This window comes from Bactrocera tryoni, chromosome 5 (assembly GCF_016617805.1).
Source record: "Bactrocera tryoni isolate S06 chromosome 5, CSIRO_BtryS06_freeze2, whole genome shotgun sequence".
Taxonomy (NCBI): domain Eukaryota; kingdom Metazoa; phylum Arthropoda; class Insecta; order Diptera; family Tephritidae; genus Bactrocera; species Bactrocera tryoni.
The window spans coordinates 34,588,326-34,607,494 of NC_052503.1; the positions used below are offsets into that span (position 1 = coordinate 34,588,326).

General features: G+C 35.4%; 5 protein-coding genes across 6 annotated transcripts in view; 4 read left to right on the forward strand and 1 right to left on the reverse strand.

The window, feature by feature from the left end:
• Positions 1-1,624, forward strand: part of LOC120777199 — a 132,040-nt gene extending 130,416 nt beyond the window's left edge. Inside the window, exon 5 of the mRNA XM_040108368.1 lies at positions 1,554-1,624. Within this exon, the coding sequence (XP_039964302.1) occupies positions 1,554-1,558 (5 nt within the window). The 3' untranslated portion in view covers positions 1,559-1,624. The remainder of the gene's footprint in view (positions 1-1,553) is intronic.
• LOC120777200 lies at positions 1,568-11,504 on the forward strand. The gene is made up of 6 exons (XM_040108369.1): positions 1,568-1,648; positions 1,782-1,787; positions 4,553-4,625; positions 7,381-7,470; positions 10,425-10,451; positions 10,570-11,504. The coding sequence occupies exons 3-6, from the start codon at positions 4,577-4,579 to the stop codon at positions 11,313-11,315; spliced, it is 912 nt and encodes a 303-aa protein (XP_039964303.1). The 5' UTR covers positions 1,568-1,648; positions 1,782-1,787; positions 4,553-4,576; the 3' UTR covers positions 11,316-11,504.
• A 736-nt stretch (positions 11,505-12,240) lies between these two features.
• Positions 12,241-14,125, forward strand: LOC120779138 (kelch domain-containing protein 4). Its single transcript, XM_040111343.1, has 4 exons — positions 12,241-12,432; positions 12,496-12,801; positions 12,857-13,277; positions 13,356-14,125. The coding sequence occupies exons 1-4, from the start codon at positions 12,319-12,321 to the stop codon at positions 14,051-14,053; spliced, it is 1,539 nt and encodes a 512-aa protein (XP_039967277.1). The 5' UTR covers positions 12,241-12,318; the 3' UTR covers positions 14,054-14,125.
• On the reverse strand, positions 14,086-15,122 carry LOC120779139 (phosphomannomutase). Its single transcript, XM_040111344.1, has one exon. It carries the CDS (start codon positions 14,972-14,974, stop codon positions 14,201-14,203), a length of 774 nt encoding a protein of 257 aa, XP_039967278.1. The 5' UTR covers positions 14,975-15,122; the 3' UTR covers positions 14,086-14,200.
• A 294-nt stretch (positions 15,123-15,416) lies between these two features.
• Positions 15,417-19,135, forward strand: LOC120779136 (melanotransferrin). 2 transcript variants are annotated; one of them, XM_040111340.1, is made up of 9 exons: positions 15,417-15,456; positions 15,515-15,593; positions 15,815-16,248; positions 16,306-16,439; positions 16,502-16,662; positions 16,726-17,255; positions 17,359-17,523; positions 17,585-18,251; positions 18,309-19,135. In XM_040111340.1, the coding sequence occupies exons 2-9, from the start codon at positions 15,536-15,538 to the stop codon at positions 18,701-18,703; spliced, it is 2,544 nt and encodes an 847-aa protein (XP_039967274.1). In that variant the 5' UTR covers positions 15,417-15,456; positions 15,515-15,535; the 3' UTR covers positions 18,704-19,135. The 2 variants fall into 2 exon arrangements, with proteins under 2 accessions (XP_039967274.1, XP_039967275.1); XM_040111341.1 differs by lacking the exon at positions 15,417-15,456 and having other exon boundaries at positions 15,473-15,593.
• The last annotated feature ends 34 nt before the right edge of the window (positions 19,136-19,169 follow it).

The window sequence follows — 19,169 nt, forward strand, 5'->3', positions numbered from 1 at the left end:
ATCTATGTCCGTGTTTTTTTTACACCTACTTCAAAAATGCGGGATTGACTGCCGCACCCTGTATAATGGCTGCAACCTCGGCTTGGAAGACACTGCAATAGTTAAGAAGTTTGAAGCAGGAGTTGATAGAGAGCTACTTAAAGCAAACCCCTCCACCAAGCTTTAACGCGTCCGCAAAGAAGCTCACTGGCCCTCTCCTCCAACGGTTTCTTCCCACCCATAACGACCTCGTCGGTATATGAGCAGAGAAGGAGCCGCCAGTGTTCGGTTTGGTGACTCCATGTTCCAAATGATCCGGTATGAAGTCAAACTGTGTGAGAATATCCGATTGTTTAGATATGTGTTCGCTTAAGCAACTTTCACAGCCAAACACCTTTCGACGTTGTCTACGGGCACGCTCTCGAGTTATTTTGAAAGTGTGGTCTTTCCTAGAGCCTTCCACCATAAAACGTATCAATTTAAGCCACTCCTTCTAAAACCCAGAAAGGAAGATAGCATTATCCTTCTTTGAAACAAGTTTGTCCGGTAAAGTTCTCTGTATTGACAGTTTATAAGTCTTTTTTGGTATACACTAAGAAATTCATGTTTCGTCGACGGTCTCGAAACGATAAAGAATCTCAACCTGTTACTATTGAATCGTGTTATTTTACAAAAGTAGTAATATGGCATTATTATAGAATGTGTTGACTTGAAGCCACGAAAATTTCAAAACAAGAAAAAAAATTCCAAAGTTATAGTTTTTTGTGTTGACCCAGTTCCAAAAAAGGGTACTTGCGGTGACCATAAGTCCTTGGAGATACATCTAAAATTAATCTGACAACAAAAATTAGTTTTATAAATAGATAAACTCGGGCCTGATAAAAGGTTTTTTCTTTTTTTTTTGTTTCAAAAATTATCAAAATGGCGGCCTCAGGAAATTTTTGGGAAAACATTTCAGTCAGGCCCAAGTTTATTATGTATTCAAAAACTGTATACATTTCATTAAAATCTTGAGCGGTTTTCGAGTTACAGTTGTCATAAGTTCAAAAAACATAGTTTTGAAAAACGCGTTTAAAGTTTCACACTAGCGCTTTGAAGTGGCCGAGCTCTCTTTGTTATTTGTCGAATAACTCAAAAACTAATTATCTGATCAACGTGAAATTTTCAGAGAATATTTTTAAGATATTACACTTAACGAAAATGCAAAAAAAAAATTAATTTTTTGAAAATTTTGACTACCTATAACCCCTTAAGACATTGTCCATAGATTAAAGGCACATTGATTGGTCTGTACTGTGGGTTCATCCAATCGGCCCAAAAATACTACTATCTTATAATTATGCGAAAGTTGTACCCCGCTATGCCAGAAGAAATACTTATATTTTTCGTTTTCTGCTTTCTACAATTCCAAAGCTAGCGAATATTTTATTTGAAAATTTGATTGAAAAAGCGAAAAGCGATTCACCAAATTCCAGTAAATTTTTTTCAAATCGATTTACAAAATAGAGCCCTAGATAACAAAATTGATTTCCGCAGAATATAAATAATTTTAATTTTTTACTTTTTTTTATTGTTTTAGACCGCACTACATTGGGCTGCCAAGCATGGTAACCAGGACGTGGTTAAATTAATAGCGGGCACACACAAAGCGGACGTGGATGCGAGATCGGTTTGTGTTAACTTAACTGTTTATTTGTACTCTACCATACTAGTACGTATTTAAATTTCAAACTAATAACGGAAATATTATTTTCTATTTCAAATTTATGCAAATATCCTGATCACCTGATCATCATTTACAGAATGGCGTAAGTAAAAACAAAATAATTTCAAATATTTATTAAATAATTAATAACAATATTTTATACTATAATTGTTGTAATTAGATTTATAGAAAATTTCCGTAACTTAATATGGAAAAGTTGTAAGCTGGAATATTTGAGATAGCAGTTAATGATAGTTAAAGTTAGTTATTTACGTTATGACTGTTCTGAAAGAGTTTTGAGGTGATAGTTGAAAATTCCTTGGTTAACCATAAAATACCAAATTATGAAGAAATTGTGAAAAATTTGGTGGCAGATTCAGTGAGCTAATATGGAAAAATTGGTCGATCTCCGCTATTATGTGTATAGATTTCCGGATAATTTAGAAAATTATTGTGAGGAGACAGGAGAGTCGTTCCAATAGTGTCTAAAAATTATGAATGGAAGTTATCAATGTTGATGGAAGCGTCACATCATTGCAGATTACTGCTGGTCCTTAAAGATTGTCGACTGGAAAATTATAAAAGAAGGGACACATTAAATTGCTTTCATTAAAATGTAACATATACTATTGTGAGCAAAAAGTAGTAAAACTTTTAAATTTCACTCGAAATACCATTCCTCGAAATATTTTTTCGTATGTTGGCATGACTATCAGTGCAATCTATACCAAATGTCACATCAAAATAATTATTAGCGTTTGGTATACGCCTGACTTTCTGAAGTACATAAAGTGTATACGGCGATTTTTACGATGAATGAAAATATTCAACAAAGGAGTTCATTAAATTTTGTGTGTGGCAACAAATTTCTGGTGCCGAAACGTTCATAATGTTGGTAAAGACCTTCGGTGATAATTGTTTCTCGCGAGTAAGTTTTTTTGATTGGTTCAAATTATTCAAGAGGATCAGGAATGCGTTGACGACGAAACACGCTCAGGACGGCCACCAGAATCAACTGATGATCAACAAGTCAATAAAATAAAGGAATTGGTGCTTGAGAATCGACGTTTAACAGTCAGAGGTCTTACTGAAATCTTTGGAATATCGGAAGGATCAGTGAAAACCATTTTAAAAGATCATTTGGGCCTAAGAAAAGTGAAAACCCGATTGGTGCCAAAATCACTCTATTTTTTCGAAAAACAGCGTCGCGTTAAAGTCTGTGAAACAATGTCTTTCGTCTACCAGGATGTCATGAAAGGTATTATTACTGGCGATGAGAATTGGATCTATGCTTATGACACGGACACAGACGATTAATCGGCCAAATATCGTGGCAAAGGTGAGCCGAAGTCGAAAAAAACAGGTCAAAAATCAAGGTAATGTTGACAGTTTTCTTCGATTATCGAGGTGTGGTGCACTGCTAACTCTTTGCGACCGGCTAAACTGTCAACAAGGAATACTATTTCAGTGTTATCCGTCGTTTGCGCGAAACTATTCCTAAAAAAGGCCAGAGTTATGGGCCGACAACTCTTGATTTTGATACCACGATAATGCACCATCGCAAATATTCTACCATTAACGTGCTGCAAACACCGTATTCGCCTGATTTAGCTCCGTGAGGCTTGTGGCTATTCAGCAAACTCAGACGACCGCCCTGAGAAACCGTTTTGAGTCAATAGAAGACATTAGTCGTGAATCGCTACGCTCAGCGAAAGCTATTCCCGAAATTGATTTTAACAACTGTTTCGAAGGGTTGAAAAAACGTTGACACAAGTGTATTGGGGGCAAGGAGGATAACTTTGAGCGGGACGACATAGATTTTGAAGAATAAATTCAGAATTTTAAAATTATGAACAAAGTCTCACTACTATTTTTTGCTCATAGTAGTATATCCATAAGAGGGCTTATATCCAGGGCAACAAAACCACTGTACACAATCGCACTTTCAATATGATTTTCCTGCATTACCATATTTCTTCAAAATTATCGGGAACAAAGGTAGTCGCGTTCATATTGAAGCCAATACTATGTCTTACACTGACGCATGAACACGAATTCATGCAGAATGAAGTCACATTTTATTAATACGAAATACATTGAGTTATTTGTACAATTTTAAAATGCGCGAAATTGGCAGAGTTTGTTCAATTGGAATGTTGCGCCTGCCAGTCACTTTCCTCTTTGTTTCAACGCCAAATGTGACACAAGCTGTTCGCTCATATCCACACGAAACGGCAGGATGTTACGACAACCCTTTTCTATGCGTATGCCTACCACCTCCCAGGAGGCGCAGGAGAAAAAACGTATCATACTCTTTTCGATACGCAACCTAGTCTCAATTGTCATGTTTGTATGTGTGCCACTTGTAAAATTTCGTATTCGCTGTGTGATTGAAAAGAACGCAAGTCGTGTAACAGATTTCGAATTGCTACAACAAATGAAATGAATCGAAATGAAATGAAATGTTACACAACAGCGGTCGAGACAATGTCAATTTCGGCGAGATTTTAAAATGCAGCAAACTTGATTGACAATTTCTTTTCGAATTCATGTCGCAAAAGCAAACAAACTTACATATATACATATATCTATACACCTATGCATAAGCGTTATGTTTATTTCTATGTATGTATGTATGTATGTATATGTTGCCAATTTGTATCGCTTTTCAAAAATTTATTTCGGTTGACTTGAAATTTGTTAGGATTTTAATTTGGTGTATTTACATGCATACATACATATGTATGTGTGTGTACACGTGTTTTTGGTTGTTTCAGTAGTTGTAATTTTAAGCCTTTCATTATTTAAAATAGCTTGTGGTTTTTAATTGTGCTTTTTATTTTCACTTTTTTCATTCATCCCCTTTAGGGTTATACTCCTTTACACATTTCAATGCAGTTCGGAAGGGCTGATGTTTTTGAGTTGCTCGTCAATGTTTACAGTAAGTTTATCACTGTTTCTTAATTAAAAGCTTGACTAACATTTATAGTATATTATTATTATATAGTATATAACAGTATACATTTACAACATATTTGTCTCATAACTCAAAATAGGTTAAGTCGAATTAAGCTACATGCCTCAACAGGTCAATTGAAAACACCAAAATTTATTTTTTTTTGCAAAATTCGTTTTTTAATTCAATATAGTTTCCTTCAAGGGTGATACACTGATTATATCGAACCTCCAACTTTTCGAAACTATTTTTGTAATACGATTTGTCCTTTGCTTCAAAATAGACTTAATTTTCGGCGAACACCCTTCATTCGACGAAAATTTCTTACCAGCGAGCATTCTTTTGAGATCTGAGGACAGGAAATAGTCGCTGTGGACCAGATCTCGAGAATATGGTGAATTCGAAGTCCAATTCAGAGATTTTTGCCATCGTTTTCGCTGACTTCTGACACTGTACAATGCCTTGCACTTACTTTTTCTTCAAATGCGACTGTTTTACGGCTATTTCGTGCTTCAAACGGTCCAATAACGCCATGTAATAGTCGTTGTTGCGGGTCCTTCCTTCTTAAAGATAACCAATAAGAATTATTCCATGCGAATCCCAAAATACAGAGGCCATAAACTTGCCAGCCGACCTTTGTGTTTTTACATGCTTTGGAGCGGATGCAACGTGTTAATCGAATGACTGTCTATTGAACTTCGGAGTGAAATGATGGAATCAGGTTTTATCCATTATCACGTAGGCCAAAAATGTTGGTTTATTACGCTTGAACATCTTCAAATACTGCTCCAAATCATCAACTCGTCGTTATTTTTGGGTTAAAGTAAGCTCGCGCGGCACCCACTTTGCACAGAGCTTTCTCATACCCACATATTCGTAACTGTTATGATATTCAACTACTTCTTTTGGGTATCCAGTGGGTTCATCGTCTTTTGTGCTCATTTCACCACGTCTAAACTTAGCATACCAATCCTTGATGACTGATTTTCATAGGGCATTGTCCGGAAACTCGTCATCCTGCAAAGCTTTTGTTTAAACCGTATTTTCCCCTTCAAAAAGTAATATTTTCCGCGAAATTTCTTTTTATCAAAAATTGCTTCACTCAAAACGATTTAATTCACATCGAAGGTTAGCTAACTAAAAATCTAGTAGCGCCATCTCTGTCAGGCCGGTCACTTTTCAAATGACCTGTTATTATTTTTTAAATTTGGGATTACTATTTATCATCTATATTTCATCATAAGTTATTATTTATGCTTCCAGCTTCGAATCAGTCGCACAGTTTTAATCATATTGTCGGTTAAGTACCTACATTGTGCATCTTTGTACCATCCAACCTAAGAATGATTCTAAGTTATTTAAAAAAAATGTGTTGACGTATTATTTTTAAGATCATGAGGCTTTTATAAATCGACGAAGTGTAATAGGCTTACCACAAATTTGTTAAGGCCACTAAAATAAATCCCATGGCCCCTTTGGCCAGGTCCCTGAAAGTGTAACTACCACAATGTTTCAACCTCTGGCAAGTGTGTCAAAAACTGAACAGTTGGGACGAAAGTATCTAGATGATTCCACTTCGCCTTCTCCACACAGCTTCAGCAAATTGCTTCCGACAAGTTTTGTAATCTTATCGCATGTACCCATTGGACAGAGTTCAGTGAGAGCAAGAGCAAGTGGTCAGGGATAGCGAATGAAAACCGCGGAATACCAACTCGTTGCTCATAAAATTGGAGTAAAGTTTCTAGCAAACTCATCGACTTTACAGTTCCCAGTGATTCTGCTGTAAACTTTTGAAATAAAGTTTTTTTTTAAGAAAATATGGTATAATATTCTTTGACATAATCTCCATGGAGTAATGCATTTGTTGTAATGATACTGCAACAATTCAATATCGGATTGATGCTATGAGGCTTCTTGACCCTTTGAAGGATTTTTTTTTTTTGAGTCTGAGAAGGATTACATAAAATCTTATTTTAAACCTTCAGCTCTCCAAACCACCGATACAATAACAACCTATACTTCATATAAAAAAGAATAATTAAAGAAACAGAGAAGATTAAGAGCGAGCACTCGTAGACATAATACATTATAATTAATTTCAAGAATGTCACAAATTTTACATTCAACAACGAATTACTAAAATCGTTATGTATTTGAAGTAATACGAGATACCGTTCAAACGTACGTCTAAGGTCACATACTTAAACTGATATCCATGATTGGTTATTACTCGAAAACAAACGGTGGCCCCATGTCGGCATTCTGCTTTTATCGTCTTTATTAATATTTTTCAGTTATCTGATCACCCTGCCACACTTCTGCCCTTATTGTCGCGTTGCTGGAAATTCTTTTAATTGCCCAATTATAAGTTCAATATTTGCTCAGTAATCGACTGTGATTTTCGGTGATCATTCAATCATATCAGTTATAGATACGACAGAAGGTAGTAGAAACACACGAGTGTTTTAAGTGATATTAGGCGGAAGTTCGTATGTGAGGCGATGGAAGCAACAATGACATTAAAATTCGGTTATTGACAGTTTAACGAATTTATTAGATAATTTAGACTTTTGGGCGGCACTTTCAAACGTTTAACCATTTACCCAAGTAGTCGAAGTGATAAGCGCTAAAGCGATAAAGACCGCTCTCCCCCCAAACAATTTCGAACTCGATTAACAAACATACATACAATTAAAGCGATAACAACTTTGTTTGTTTTGTCGAAAAAATTTCATTACAGAGGCCAATCGGGATCTAACGGACTGGAGCGGCAACAAACCGTTGGATTACAGCAAACAAAGCACCAGCGTCTCACCGTCAACCTTCAGCAGTGAGTACTACAATGATTACTATGTGCATGAAATTGAACCCAACAACAATAACAACAACTGGGCGCGCACGCTTTTGAAAGGTGCCAGCGGCAGCAGTGTACGCAACAAAAAATATATACCGAAAGCCTACGCGACAATATCGCCGAACAGTAAGGCTGCCACTGTCTCGCGTGCCCAATCGCTTATGACCGGCACAGCGCCCATTTCACGTCGTCGTCCGAAAAAAGCGTTGGCCGCATCTCTTTTCTCACCGGAACAAGATCTTTTAGAGCCATGTGAAATGCTGTCGCCACCCACTTCACCGCTCAGCCTGCAGCTAAATAAAAGCAATAACAATAATAACATTAAATCGCCTGGTACTCCAGAGCGTCGTCCGAGCGCTGAGGGTGGCGCTTCGATAACTAGTGGTGGAAGTGGTAAAAGTGGCAATAGTGGCGGCAGTGGCAGTGGTAGCGGCGGTGCAACACCACAATCTACGGAAAAAAATCAAAAAGCTACAAAAAAAGGCACCACGCCACGGCGTAAGGAGAGTTTCTTTCGTAAAACTTTGCGTGCTGCCGTCGCTGGCACCCAAACTACCAACAAGCCTGTAACTAATCAGCTGCTTGCGGAGTAAAACCACTACATTACTCGTACACCCGGCTTATGACTATTGTGGCATTTACAAATATTTTAGTTGCTCTTAAACAATCACTATTATTTTCATTTTTTTTAGCTAAATTTTATTTTCAACCGATTTGTGGACATTTTTAATTTTATTATTTTAATTTTATGCAAGCAATTTTATTTCACTTAACTAACCTAACATTTTATTCTAACCCAAATTTTTTTTCGGAGGATTGTAACCGCTTATGTATTTATTCTTATTTTTATTTTAATTTATTTTTTTCTTGCTCGCATGATTTTTAATTGCAATTTTATTACTTACACCTACATAACTAAACATTGTTACTAAATAATATATCTCTATATACATACAATAACAATAATAATACACTTTACTTATGTAGTAAACAAAGCTTTGACGGCCTTTTTAGTAATTTAATTTTTTTACTTTTTAGCATTTTATTATATGTATTTTTATTTTTATAAAAAAATCCTATATGCGTCTATATAATTAATATTTTTTTTTTACATTTCTTACAAAATTTGCAATTATTCTCAGTTAGAAAATTCAGTACTTTTGAAAGTAAATAAAATTTTTAAAGTAAAATTTATTCTGAATTTTTAATCCGGTTATGGATTTTTTTTAGACCCGTATTGTTTTAAATGTTAATTCAATTGTTATTTTTTTTATTTTTTTTTTAATTTTTTTTATTTTTTATATTTTTTTAATTTTTTATTTTATTTTTTTGTAAAAGAACACTTAAAAAGGTCTGTTGGAATACTTCTGAATATGTGTAAAAAATCATAATTTTTATTTATTATTATTATATTTTTATTAATATTAAAAATGTTGCTTTATTAAAAAAAAAATTCTCATACCAAAGCAGGTTCTAAAATATGTCATATTTTAGGGTTAGCAAACGTATAAAAGAATTTCATACAATCACAGCAGCCTTAAAAAATTAAATTTAGTTTTTTATTAAACTTATTTTATTTTTATTTTTTTTCTATATTTTAATTTGTATTTTTAATAAATTAGCTTCACAGCACAAAACAAATATTTGAATGCATTATTTATAAAACATGATCATCACTTACTTCACACAAACACAGGCACATAAACTTGCGTGTACTTTCAAATATAATATAATAAATTTATTTTTCATTCCTCATGCACGCACTCAAAGCGGATAATGCTGAGATCGACGGCATACTACTAAACGCGCATATCGCATGGTGTCTGTATAATGCCGCAAGTAAACAACTAACTATCATTTCTATGTACCCAAGAAAACAAAAACAACGTTTAAAGCATCACATTTGTTTTTAAAAAACGTAACGCCCACATTGCCGATTTGCCTTTAGTAAATAAAAAAACAAAAACATTTGCATCCTATATGTGCTCATTTGTGTTCAGGAAAATGGCGTTCATCTATCCATAACGGCCTGCGCAAACCATTTACCCATTAAACAACAACAACTAAATTGTTTCTGAACCATTTCTAATATTACAAATATATTGTATTGTCGTCGCCTCAATCTTATATAGAAATTCAAGCGATGCGTCAACATGTGATCGAAGGTGGCAGCGTCGCTGGCGGCACCTTTAACTCCTGGAGGCAAGTTGAACCTAGCGCAACCAAGCCTAGTCGGCGTAAAAGAGTTCAAGATTTATTTGAGCAAGCGATTGATGCAAGCGCTGACTAACGAAGCTCCAACAATTGCATTCCTTAATTTGTCAAATATTTTTCGTTTGTTTGATCTTTTGACGTTTTGTGATGCGTTTTTTATTTTGACACTTAAATTTTCATTCTTTGCTACGTGTTCCATGTTTGTGGCATTTGTTTTAATAAAATATATTTTGCACAAATTCTTAGTTACTTAGTTTTAGACACTAAAGTTTGTTTTTGCATTTATTTTCTTAAATTACATAATATTTTGTACATACATATGTATCTATTTAAATTTATTTAGTTTTAGTAGCGCGTTGCTTTAATTTATGCAGTAGATATTGTAGACACTGTATTATCTGGTACTCGCTTTGCGTTCGGAAAACCTATTTTGTAGTATTTCTCTGACGGTAAGTATTTTTTATTCTTTTTTTCTTGTAACTTTTGCACGCAGTTTTTACTTTTATTTCTTTACTTCACTTTACTTTGCACTTTTAAGTCATTAAACATCTCTTTCTGGAGCACTCCGTCATAAGTATGTATGTATGTATTAAGACTCGACATTTGCATGTACATTCGCATATTCTTCACTTGGAAATGTAGATCTTTTGTGTTTTTTTTTTTTCAAATTGTATAAATTCAACTAAAATATCGCATTTTTCTTCGAATCCTTACAGAAATCAAGGCAAAGAAAAAAACTACAGGTGAGCTCAAATATTTAGGCGGACAACATCTCAACTAAAATCTACTTATTTAATTTTATATTTAATATGACATTTTTTTGTTTCCCTATAACTAACCTCTGCTTGTATTTATTAACAGCGGAAAAAGATTCCGGATTCCTTCGGATTGGTTCTTTGAATGTCCGAGTGAAGAAGACAACCGAAGCATTCAGCAACTTCTTGGGAGTGGGAAATGGGCACACACTCTCCCAAGCGGGAGCAGCAAGTCGCCATCACCAGCGGTCTCACCAACACCGTCTGCAAAGTCATCGTCATCATCCTGCCGCTGGTATGACACGGAATCCGATGACGATGAAGACCAAACCCTTAGGCACTGATACGATTAGCAGCAAATCTAGTAATAAAAGTAATAACAAAAAGCATAATATAGGCTCACGGGCTAGCGTTCCGGTCAACATGAATAGTTTACAGAGGAAATTTGAGAAATTACATAAATCATGGGGTTCAGCTGACAATATACAACATCATGTTGAAGATGAACAAGATGACAGAGAAATGATGCCACCTCCAAAAACCATCGATACGCTTGTAAAAAAGAGGCAAAAAACCATGACAACACCGGCAATGCGCTCATCGGTGCCATCGTCGCTTGTAACAGATTCACCACGTGATTCCATTTCATCATCGAATTCCAGTACGAATCTAATAGCTGGCTACAGCAGTATGCCAACAACGCCAAATCAAAAACGTGCACCGCTTGGTCGCGTTCCATCAGATACACTAGTGGATTCGGACTCGGATTGTGCTTATGGTTTCGATTCGAGTTGGTCGAGAAATGGTCGGACTTCGGCGAGCAGTGGAAGTTTGCAAGTTCCACAATATTGAAATCTATGTAAATATGTATGTAGGTGATATTGGAAATAAGCGGAACTAGATATAAAGCCTATTATTACTTATGCTCTGTGTATATGTGTAATATGATTAAATTATATGCTTGTATACTACTTAAATGTATTGCTATTTAAAGCCATGAAAAATACAAAATCTGTATAACATAAATAAATATTTTTATAAACAGTTTTTAAATGTTGGAATTTCACTTGAGTGTGTTGAGACGTGGACCTCTGGCAGTCCTCATACCAATCAATCGTTATGAAGTAGCTAATTTATAGCTTGTAACACTTTTTATACCTGAGGAGGAGGAGAAAATAAGTTACAAAAGTAAAAACAGACTTGTTCAATTTTTACCAACTATTTTATCAGTTCAGACTCTTAGTAACGTCTGTATGTAAATTTTAAATTAGTTTTTGATAGGTTGATTGCTGTTGGACAAGCATAAATAAACAGCGACATCTGTGGACAATTTGATATTGGCTTGTGACTTTGCTAAATCCACTCAAAGGCATTTCAGAGAACGTATATCACTTTTTATTTACGTTCTCTGGTACAAACAAAAAAGTTTTGGGGTCAGTGTAATAAAGAAAACGTTAAAACAAAAATACTTTTTGGTATAAAATAAATAAAAGATAATAATAAAATAAATCTTATACTTCATAACCATGAAGAGTTTCAAAAGACGTGACGCATTGATATTGATCTTTTATTATTTTTTTTTTTAAATTTGCAACTAAAATTTTTGTACAAAAACTTTACAAACTTATTCTTTTAATAAAATAAAGATGAAAACCAGTAATTAAATACAAAATATTTTACAATAAAGTAGTTTTCAAAAAGTAAAGCAAATCCACAGCAAATAAATTTATTTCCTAATTTTTCTATGGCTCTGTGCATACCTGCAACATACACGTGCAACCGGTGTTTTATTTATAAAATTTTGCAATAGACTTTAACTAAATTACATTAAACATTTAAATTTATTTTATTAATCATGGGTAAGAAGGATAAGAATAAGAAGAAAGGTAAAGGTGCTGAAAAGACGGCTATGAAAACGGATAAGAAATTGGCAGCCAAACAAAAGCGTATGTTGGAGAAGCTTGGTGAGGTATGTTATTATAAATAGTAAACAATTGTAATAGATACATCATCTCACAATAACAATTTTTAGACTGATATAGCAGAGGTGGTAGCTAAATTAGAGGCTGAGGAAACACGGCGTAAAACCGTGACGGAAGAGATTTGTCCACCACCAACGCCACGTTCGAATTTCACTTTGGTCGCTCATCCCGAAAAAGATGAGCTCATACTTTTTGGAGGAGAATTTTATAATGGTCAACGGGTTTGTGTTTACAATGATTTGTTTTTCTATAATATTGCGAAAAATGAATGGAAGCAAGTGCAATCACCAGCAGGACCAGCACCACGTAGCGGTCATCAAATGATCGCTGTAGCGACGGATGGCGGCCAATTATGGGTATTTTTTTAAGTATTCTCCTTTACGCATTCTAAAAAACTTCCATTTTTTAAAGATGTTCGGTGGAGAGCATGCCAGTCCGTCGCAGCTGCAATTTTATCATTATAAAGATCTTTGGGTGATGCGTATGAAAACGCGTACATGGGAAAAAGTGAATGCACCAAATGGACCGAGCGCCCGTAGCGGACATAGAATGGTTGCAAACAAAAAACGTCTATTTATTTTTGGAGGCTTCCACGATAATAATCAGTCTTACCGATACTTTAACGACGTACACATCTTTTCGTTGGAATCATATGTTTGGTTGAAGGTCGACGTAAGTGGTGCCCTTGTACCGGCACCGCGTTCCGGTTGCTGTATGGCTGCTTGTCCCGATGGTAAAGTGCTTATATGGGGTGGTTATTCAAAAGCAGCAATTAAGAAAGATGCAGACCGTGGTGTAGTACATACAGATATGTTTTCACTTGTGGCTGATAGTAAGTTTTTTCTTGTCAACTTTTGGTAAATACAGTTATGGTCTCATTTTTCAAACACTTAAAAAATTTTTATTGCAGAGGCCAATCCTGATAAATTTAAATGGGTCACAGTAAAACCTGGTGGTTATAGGCCCCTGCCACGGAGTAGTGTTAGTTGTACGACTGCTCCTAATGGTAAGTCGTATTGTTTTGGTGGTGTCATGGACATTGATGAAGATGAGGAAGATATAAAAGGACAGTTCGGAGAGGAGCTTTTGTCATTGGATTTAGCTACGCAAACCTGGCGATTATTGGAAATAGCTAAAAAGGAAAAGAACATTAACAAGAAAAACCAAGAAGCAACTGCGCAGGATGTCGAAATGGAAGTGGCTACAAACTCTGCTGAGACAACAAGTACAGATGGCGTATTTACCGTTACAGTGGCAGGACCCAGTATAAGTAGCAACGCGTCTTTACCGAAAGTACCCAGTTTGTTCCCAAATAGACGACCGAAGAATGTGCCTTCACCCCGCATGAACTCTGGTTTATGCGTATCGAAAGGTGTGCTATACGTATATGGTGGGCTTTACGAGGAAGATAACAAACAATACACATTCAACGATTTCTATGCTTTGGATTTGCATAAATTGGATGAATGGAAATCTATCATTCCCAACGATATGAACGCACATGAATGGGTTGACAGTGAAAGTAGCGATTCGGATGAGAATGAGGATGATAGCTCTGAAAGTGATAGTGACAGTGATGGCGATGACGCGGGAATGGAAACTGATTAATTGTTAATTACAATAATTAATAAACTCAGATATTACATAGATTTTCGTCTTTGTAAGTCTTTTAGAAAAATACTTGGCTATATATTTATTATTAACGATTCTTATTAAATGTTAAAAGAGCAAGCAAGGAAAGACATAAAATGCAATTTAAGGATTGGAAAGTTGCAGCAATTCTGTAAGTATACGGCGCGTGTCATCAGGCGTGGCGACTTTATGCGATATCACGCGTGGGTCAATAAAAATTTCGTAATCGTTGCCGCCGGGTTCAGTCTTATCACCGAAAAAGTGTATTTCTTTAAATTTGTAATTGGCCTCAATATATCGCAGAGAATATGTTTTATCCCAACCTTTTGGAAACACGTCAAAACTGATTTGGCCACCAATACTGTATTGTAGATCAACATCTACGAATTCTTTTTGAAGTATTTTAATCATTTCTTCACGCACAGGATGTTTTTTCTCGTATTCGACGAACATGTTTCGCTCCGAACGCGTACATTGTCTACCCATTGGGCATACATTCATCATACCATTTCTGAATTCTATGAAAGTACCACGCTTAATTGGCAAATCCAGTTCAGACAAATAACGTAGTACAAAATTAATAAACCGTTTCAAAGTGGGTTCGCCAAGGTGTTGTATTATGTTTTGTTTTCCAGCTTCTTTCCCATGATCAATTTGCACTAAGCCATTTTCAGGGAAGAGAAAATCAAATTCCTCAAGTATTTTTTTACCATTCAATTGTTCAAACATTTTTTCCAAATCAGAACCGCCAACAGTTGCAATATTTGCCCGCGGCTTCACTTTTGAGTACAGGAATGCTTCAAATTCTGGTTGAATATTGCTGCGTGGATGGGTTAGTGTACCATCCACATCAAAAAGCAATAAGAGCTCATCCCTTTGTAAATTTGCTGTCGACATTTTACACAAGGAATGATTTGATGGCACAATACTGAGGTAACAAGATGTAAAATGTTAAAACCAGATGAAATTGTTAAAAACAATGGATGATGGATTCCAATACTTGATTATTTAAAGAAAATCCACGTATCCAATTGGGCGAACTGATAACCGGCCATCAGCTGATACCAAGTATTAGGGTTGCCACAATTCAATTAAAACTGTAGTAAAAAAAAATGGTAAACAACCAAGAAACGGTACTAATTTCATATTTAAATAAAAAAGAATAACTAGTATTTGCACGAATTTAAATATAGTATATGTAAATCATGAAAATTTGTATACAGCTTATAACAAACTAAATAGCTTAATAAAGTCCATACAGATGATCTTTTGAAGCTGTACCTAAACATGCACTAAATTTTTCTTGAGTTGACGTTCGCTGTCATTATTCCACTTTGCTATTTGCTTTGGCACTGCCGCCATTCTAAACATTTTGTTGGGTGTGTCATTTCATAAATTGCTGTAAACAAAAATTTTATCTTTTAATTTTTATTGCAGAGTACTAAAACCTACCTCAAAATGTTGCGAATATGTTTACTAAGCATATTTATATACCTGTTACAAGGGAAGGATATAGGTAAGATCAAAAGAACATGCGATGCGAAAGTTGCTTAGTTTTGATGAGGAAGAAAACATGACGCATTCAAAAAGCAACAATTGATGGGGCGTTGCTTAGTTTAATAATGTTTTATTAATAAAAGTAGTGATATTAATATAACATATAAGTTCATAGTAATTTATATTTTATTAAACTTCTAATTTGTCCGAAAGTCACATTTGATTTACTTTCATTCACAGATGCTCAACATCACTATGAATATGAGCGACAAGTTAAAAACATAATTTGGTGCACCAAATCACTTGAAGAGCAATATAAATGTCAAAACCTCACCGTTGCTATTGAACGGGATCGAGCTTTATTTGATGATGCTTATTTGAATCTCACATGTTTTTTGGGTTATAGTGCGGATGAATGCATACATCATATTGATCATGAGAAAGCACACGTAACAACACTTGATGCGGGTGATGTTTTTACAGCTGGCAGATATAATTCTTTAGTACCTATAATGCAAGAGAAGTTTGCCGGAGGACTTGCAAATTATCACGCTGTCGCTGTTGTCAAAAAGGACACTTTGCAAGATGTTTACAGTTTAAGAGATTTGCGAAACAAACGTGCCTGCTTCCCGTGGGTTGGTAGCATGGCCGGCTGGATTGTGCCTATATATACGGTAATTATAATTACTTTTTTTTTTTGATTTTTCGCTAATATACTTTCTTATATGCAGTTGCAACGTGAGGGTGGCATGGAAGTAGTTGACTGTAACAATCAAGTCAAAACCGCTGCCAATTATTTTAATAATTCTTGCGCCGTGTACTCATTGATCAACAAATACAATCCGATTGGAGATAATTCTGATAAGTAAATGTTAAAAAAAATTCCCTTCACACGTTTGTATAATTTTAAATATTTTTTGTCCACAGACTATGTACGCTGTGCACAGGTAAAATACCTGGTGGTAGGTGTTCTGCGAAAGATCCTTACTTTGGCTACGATGGTGCATTTCGTTGTCTCCTCGAGGCTGGTGAAGTGGCTTTTCTGCGAGACTCAACAGTCACGGAAATGCTGCAAACTAACGAATTCAGTAAGCTGGCTACAATATCAATTCTTAAATTTTTTTTAATCGATTCCTTCTTCCAAAATAAAGGTAGTTTATCACCTGATCGCTTTGAACTGCTTTGTCGTGATGGTCGAAGGGTGCCTGTCAGCGAATACCGCCAATGCAACTGGGGCGTTATCCCCTCCGATGCAGTCGTCACTTCCTCTGCACGAAATTCATTCGAACGAAAGAAATTCCAGCAATTTTTAAGACGTATAATTGAACTTTACTCAGATGCTCTGCGTGAAGAAGCGAATGAGCAAAATAAACGTTTAAATGGCGAATCAGGAAATAATTTCAATTATAATGGAAATAATAAAGATCAATACGGTAACACTTACGGAGTAAATAGCAATAATCCGTATAATTCAAATAATCCATACGACACATCGAATACATACAACCGAAACCCTTATGATAATTATGATGGGGGTAATAGCGGTTTTCGCAATGATCATTTGGATTCAAGTTTCACAACGGATCGCAATTATCCGGAAGGTACGAACGAAACCATTCTATATGAGAAATTCCGAATATTCGAGTCACGTCGTCATGGCAAAGCAAACCTTATGTTTCAGGTGAGTACTGTGAACGTTTTTAAAATAATTTAATGACTTTAAACCTATAAATACATTTTCAAATTTAATTTTTTTTGTTTTATTGTCAATGCTCAAATTACAGGATTCTGCACGATCGCTAATATTAATTCCAGAAGATGATCAATCATTTAGCAAACATTTGCAAGACACAACCACTTACATTTACGGCATACGTGATTGTCCAGTACCTAGTATGACACTGTGCGTAACATCCGATCCAGAGCTGGAGAAATGTATTAAAATGAAGGTAGGTTTCTTTTGCTTTTATAAAAATTGTATTTGATTAACGTACATCTTTATTTCCTTAGATTGCTTTAAAAGCGCAAATATTAAAACCTGAATTGATATGCAAAAAGGAACATTCGCACATTAATTGCATGCAATGGATCCAATCCGGAAAAGCTGATATCGCCGTATTTGATGCTGGCGATGTATATACTGGTGGTTTGAATTATGACTTGATTCCTTTTATGTCTGAAGTTTACAATTTGGGCGAACCGGAGTATTATGTTGTAGCCGTCGCAAAGGAAGAAGATCCGGACACTGAACTGACATATCTAAAGGGCAAGTACACATGTCACACAGGCATTAACACCGCTGCTGGCTGGACCTATCCAATGGCCTTCCTCATATCGAACGGTTGGATACGCCCGTACGGTTGCGATTCAATACGTGCTGCTGCTGAATACTTCACGAAGTCGTGTATACCTGGCGCTATCAGTAATGAATATAACACTGGGGTACCCTACGACAGCATGTGTGATCTCTGTCATGGCACCAGCTATCGTTATTGTAGACGTGATGCATCTGAAGATTACTATGGTCATACGGGTGCATTCCGTTGTCTAGTGGAGGGCGGCGGACATGTAGCGTTTATGAAGCATACGACTGTTATGGAAAGTACTGGTGGCAAACGTAAAGAGTGGTGGGCGCGAAACACACTCAACGATGATTTTGAATTACTTTGTACCGATGGTAAACTACAACAAAGAAATTTGTTTTAACTCTAATTAAACACATAAATTATTGCAGGTACTCGCGCTGAGTTGCATGACTATAAAAAATGTAATTTGGGTAAGGTTAAGGCAAATGCGATTGTAACGCGTGGTGGTGTCAACTACAATGACACTCAAATTAATGCATATATTAATTTATTAACCTACGCCCAACAACTGTACGGTCGCAAAAATACCGATACGTTTAGCTTCAGTATGTTCTCTTCCCCGATGGGCTTTTACGATCTAATCTTCCAAGACGCCACACGCCAACTTCGTGTTATACCACCTAATCAACGTCGCTACGATATCTACTTGGGCAGCAACTTTATGCGTGCCCGACGTATCACTGATTGTTATGCTGGTGCAGCGCAATTAATGGTTTCCATACCGCTTTTCATTATGGTATGTGCTTTTCTGTTAGGATTTTGAGAAGCAAATTATTCCATCTATACTTTAGGTATTTAAAAAGAATTACTATTTTTTTAAACAATATTACTAAAATAATTCCAAAATAGTTCAAAAATTGACACTTATAATAACAAATACCTTAGGTTAAGTATAAAGAAGGTATGACTTGTTAAAGCAGCACTCATACAAAAAATGTGTGCTTTCACGTTTATACATATATATCATAATTTCTACAAAACAATGTACGCAGTGCATTTTGCAACATAAGCACAAAGGTAGATTATTTTACATCTACACACTTATGTATCTCAAATGAGCAAATTGTTGTCCATATGTATTCTCGAATAGTTCGTAATCAAAATATTTATACATTGATAATTAGTGCCTTATATTGAAACATTCCGTCCAAATTTTTTTAATTAAAAATCCGTCCAATTTTTTTATATTTATAACGAAATATATACACAACATATATGGTTAAAGTAAA

Bases quoted from the DNA above. Each gene is read 5' to 3' on its own strand.
- LOC120777200 (XM_040108369.1), top strand. From the start codon at position 4,577: ATGCAGTTCGGAAGGGCTGATGTTTTTGAGTTGCTCGTCAATGTTTAC. The intron at 4,626-7,380 runs GTAAGTTTATCA...ATTTCATTACAG, and splicing joins GTTGCTCGTCAATGTTTACA to AGGCCAATCGGGATCTAACG. The intron at 7,471-10,424 runs GTGAGTACTACA...GAATCCTTACAG, and splicing joins CTCACCGTCAACCTTCAGCA to AAATCAAGGCAAAGAAAAAA.
- LOC120779138 (XM_040111343.1), top strand. From the start codon at position 12,319: ATGGGTAAGAAGGATAAGAATAAGAAGAAAGGTAAAGGTGCTGAAAAG. The intron at 12,433-12,495 runs GTATGTTATTAT...AACAATTTTTAG, and splicing joins TGTTGGAGAAGCTTGGTGAG to ACTGATATAGCAGAGGTGGT. The intron at 12,802-12,856 runs GTATTTTTTTAA...CATTTTTTAAAG, and splicing joins CGGATGGCGGCCAATTATGG to ATGTTCGGTGGAGAGCATGC.
- LOC120779139 (XM_040111344.1), bottom strand. From the start codon at position 14,974: ATGTCGACAGCAAATTTACAAAGGGATGAGCTCTTATTGCTTTTTGAT.
- LOC120779136 (XM_040111340.1), top strand. From the start codon at position 15,536: ATGTTGCGAATATGTTTACTAAGCATATTTATATACCTGTTACAAGGG. The intron at 15,594-15,814 runs GTAAGATCAAAA...TTTCATTCACAG, and splicing joins GTTACAAGGGAAGGATATAG to ATGCTCAACATCACTATGAA. The intron at 17,256-17,358 runs GTGAGTACTGTG...CTCAAATTACAG, and splicing joins AAGCAAACCTTATGTTTCAG to GATTCTGCACGATCGCTAAT.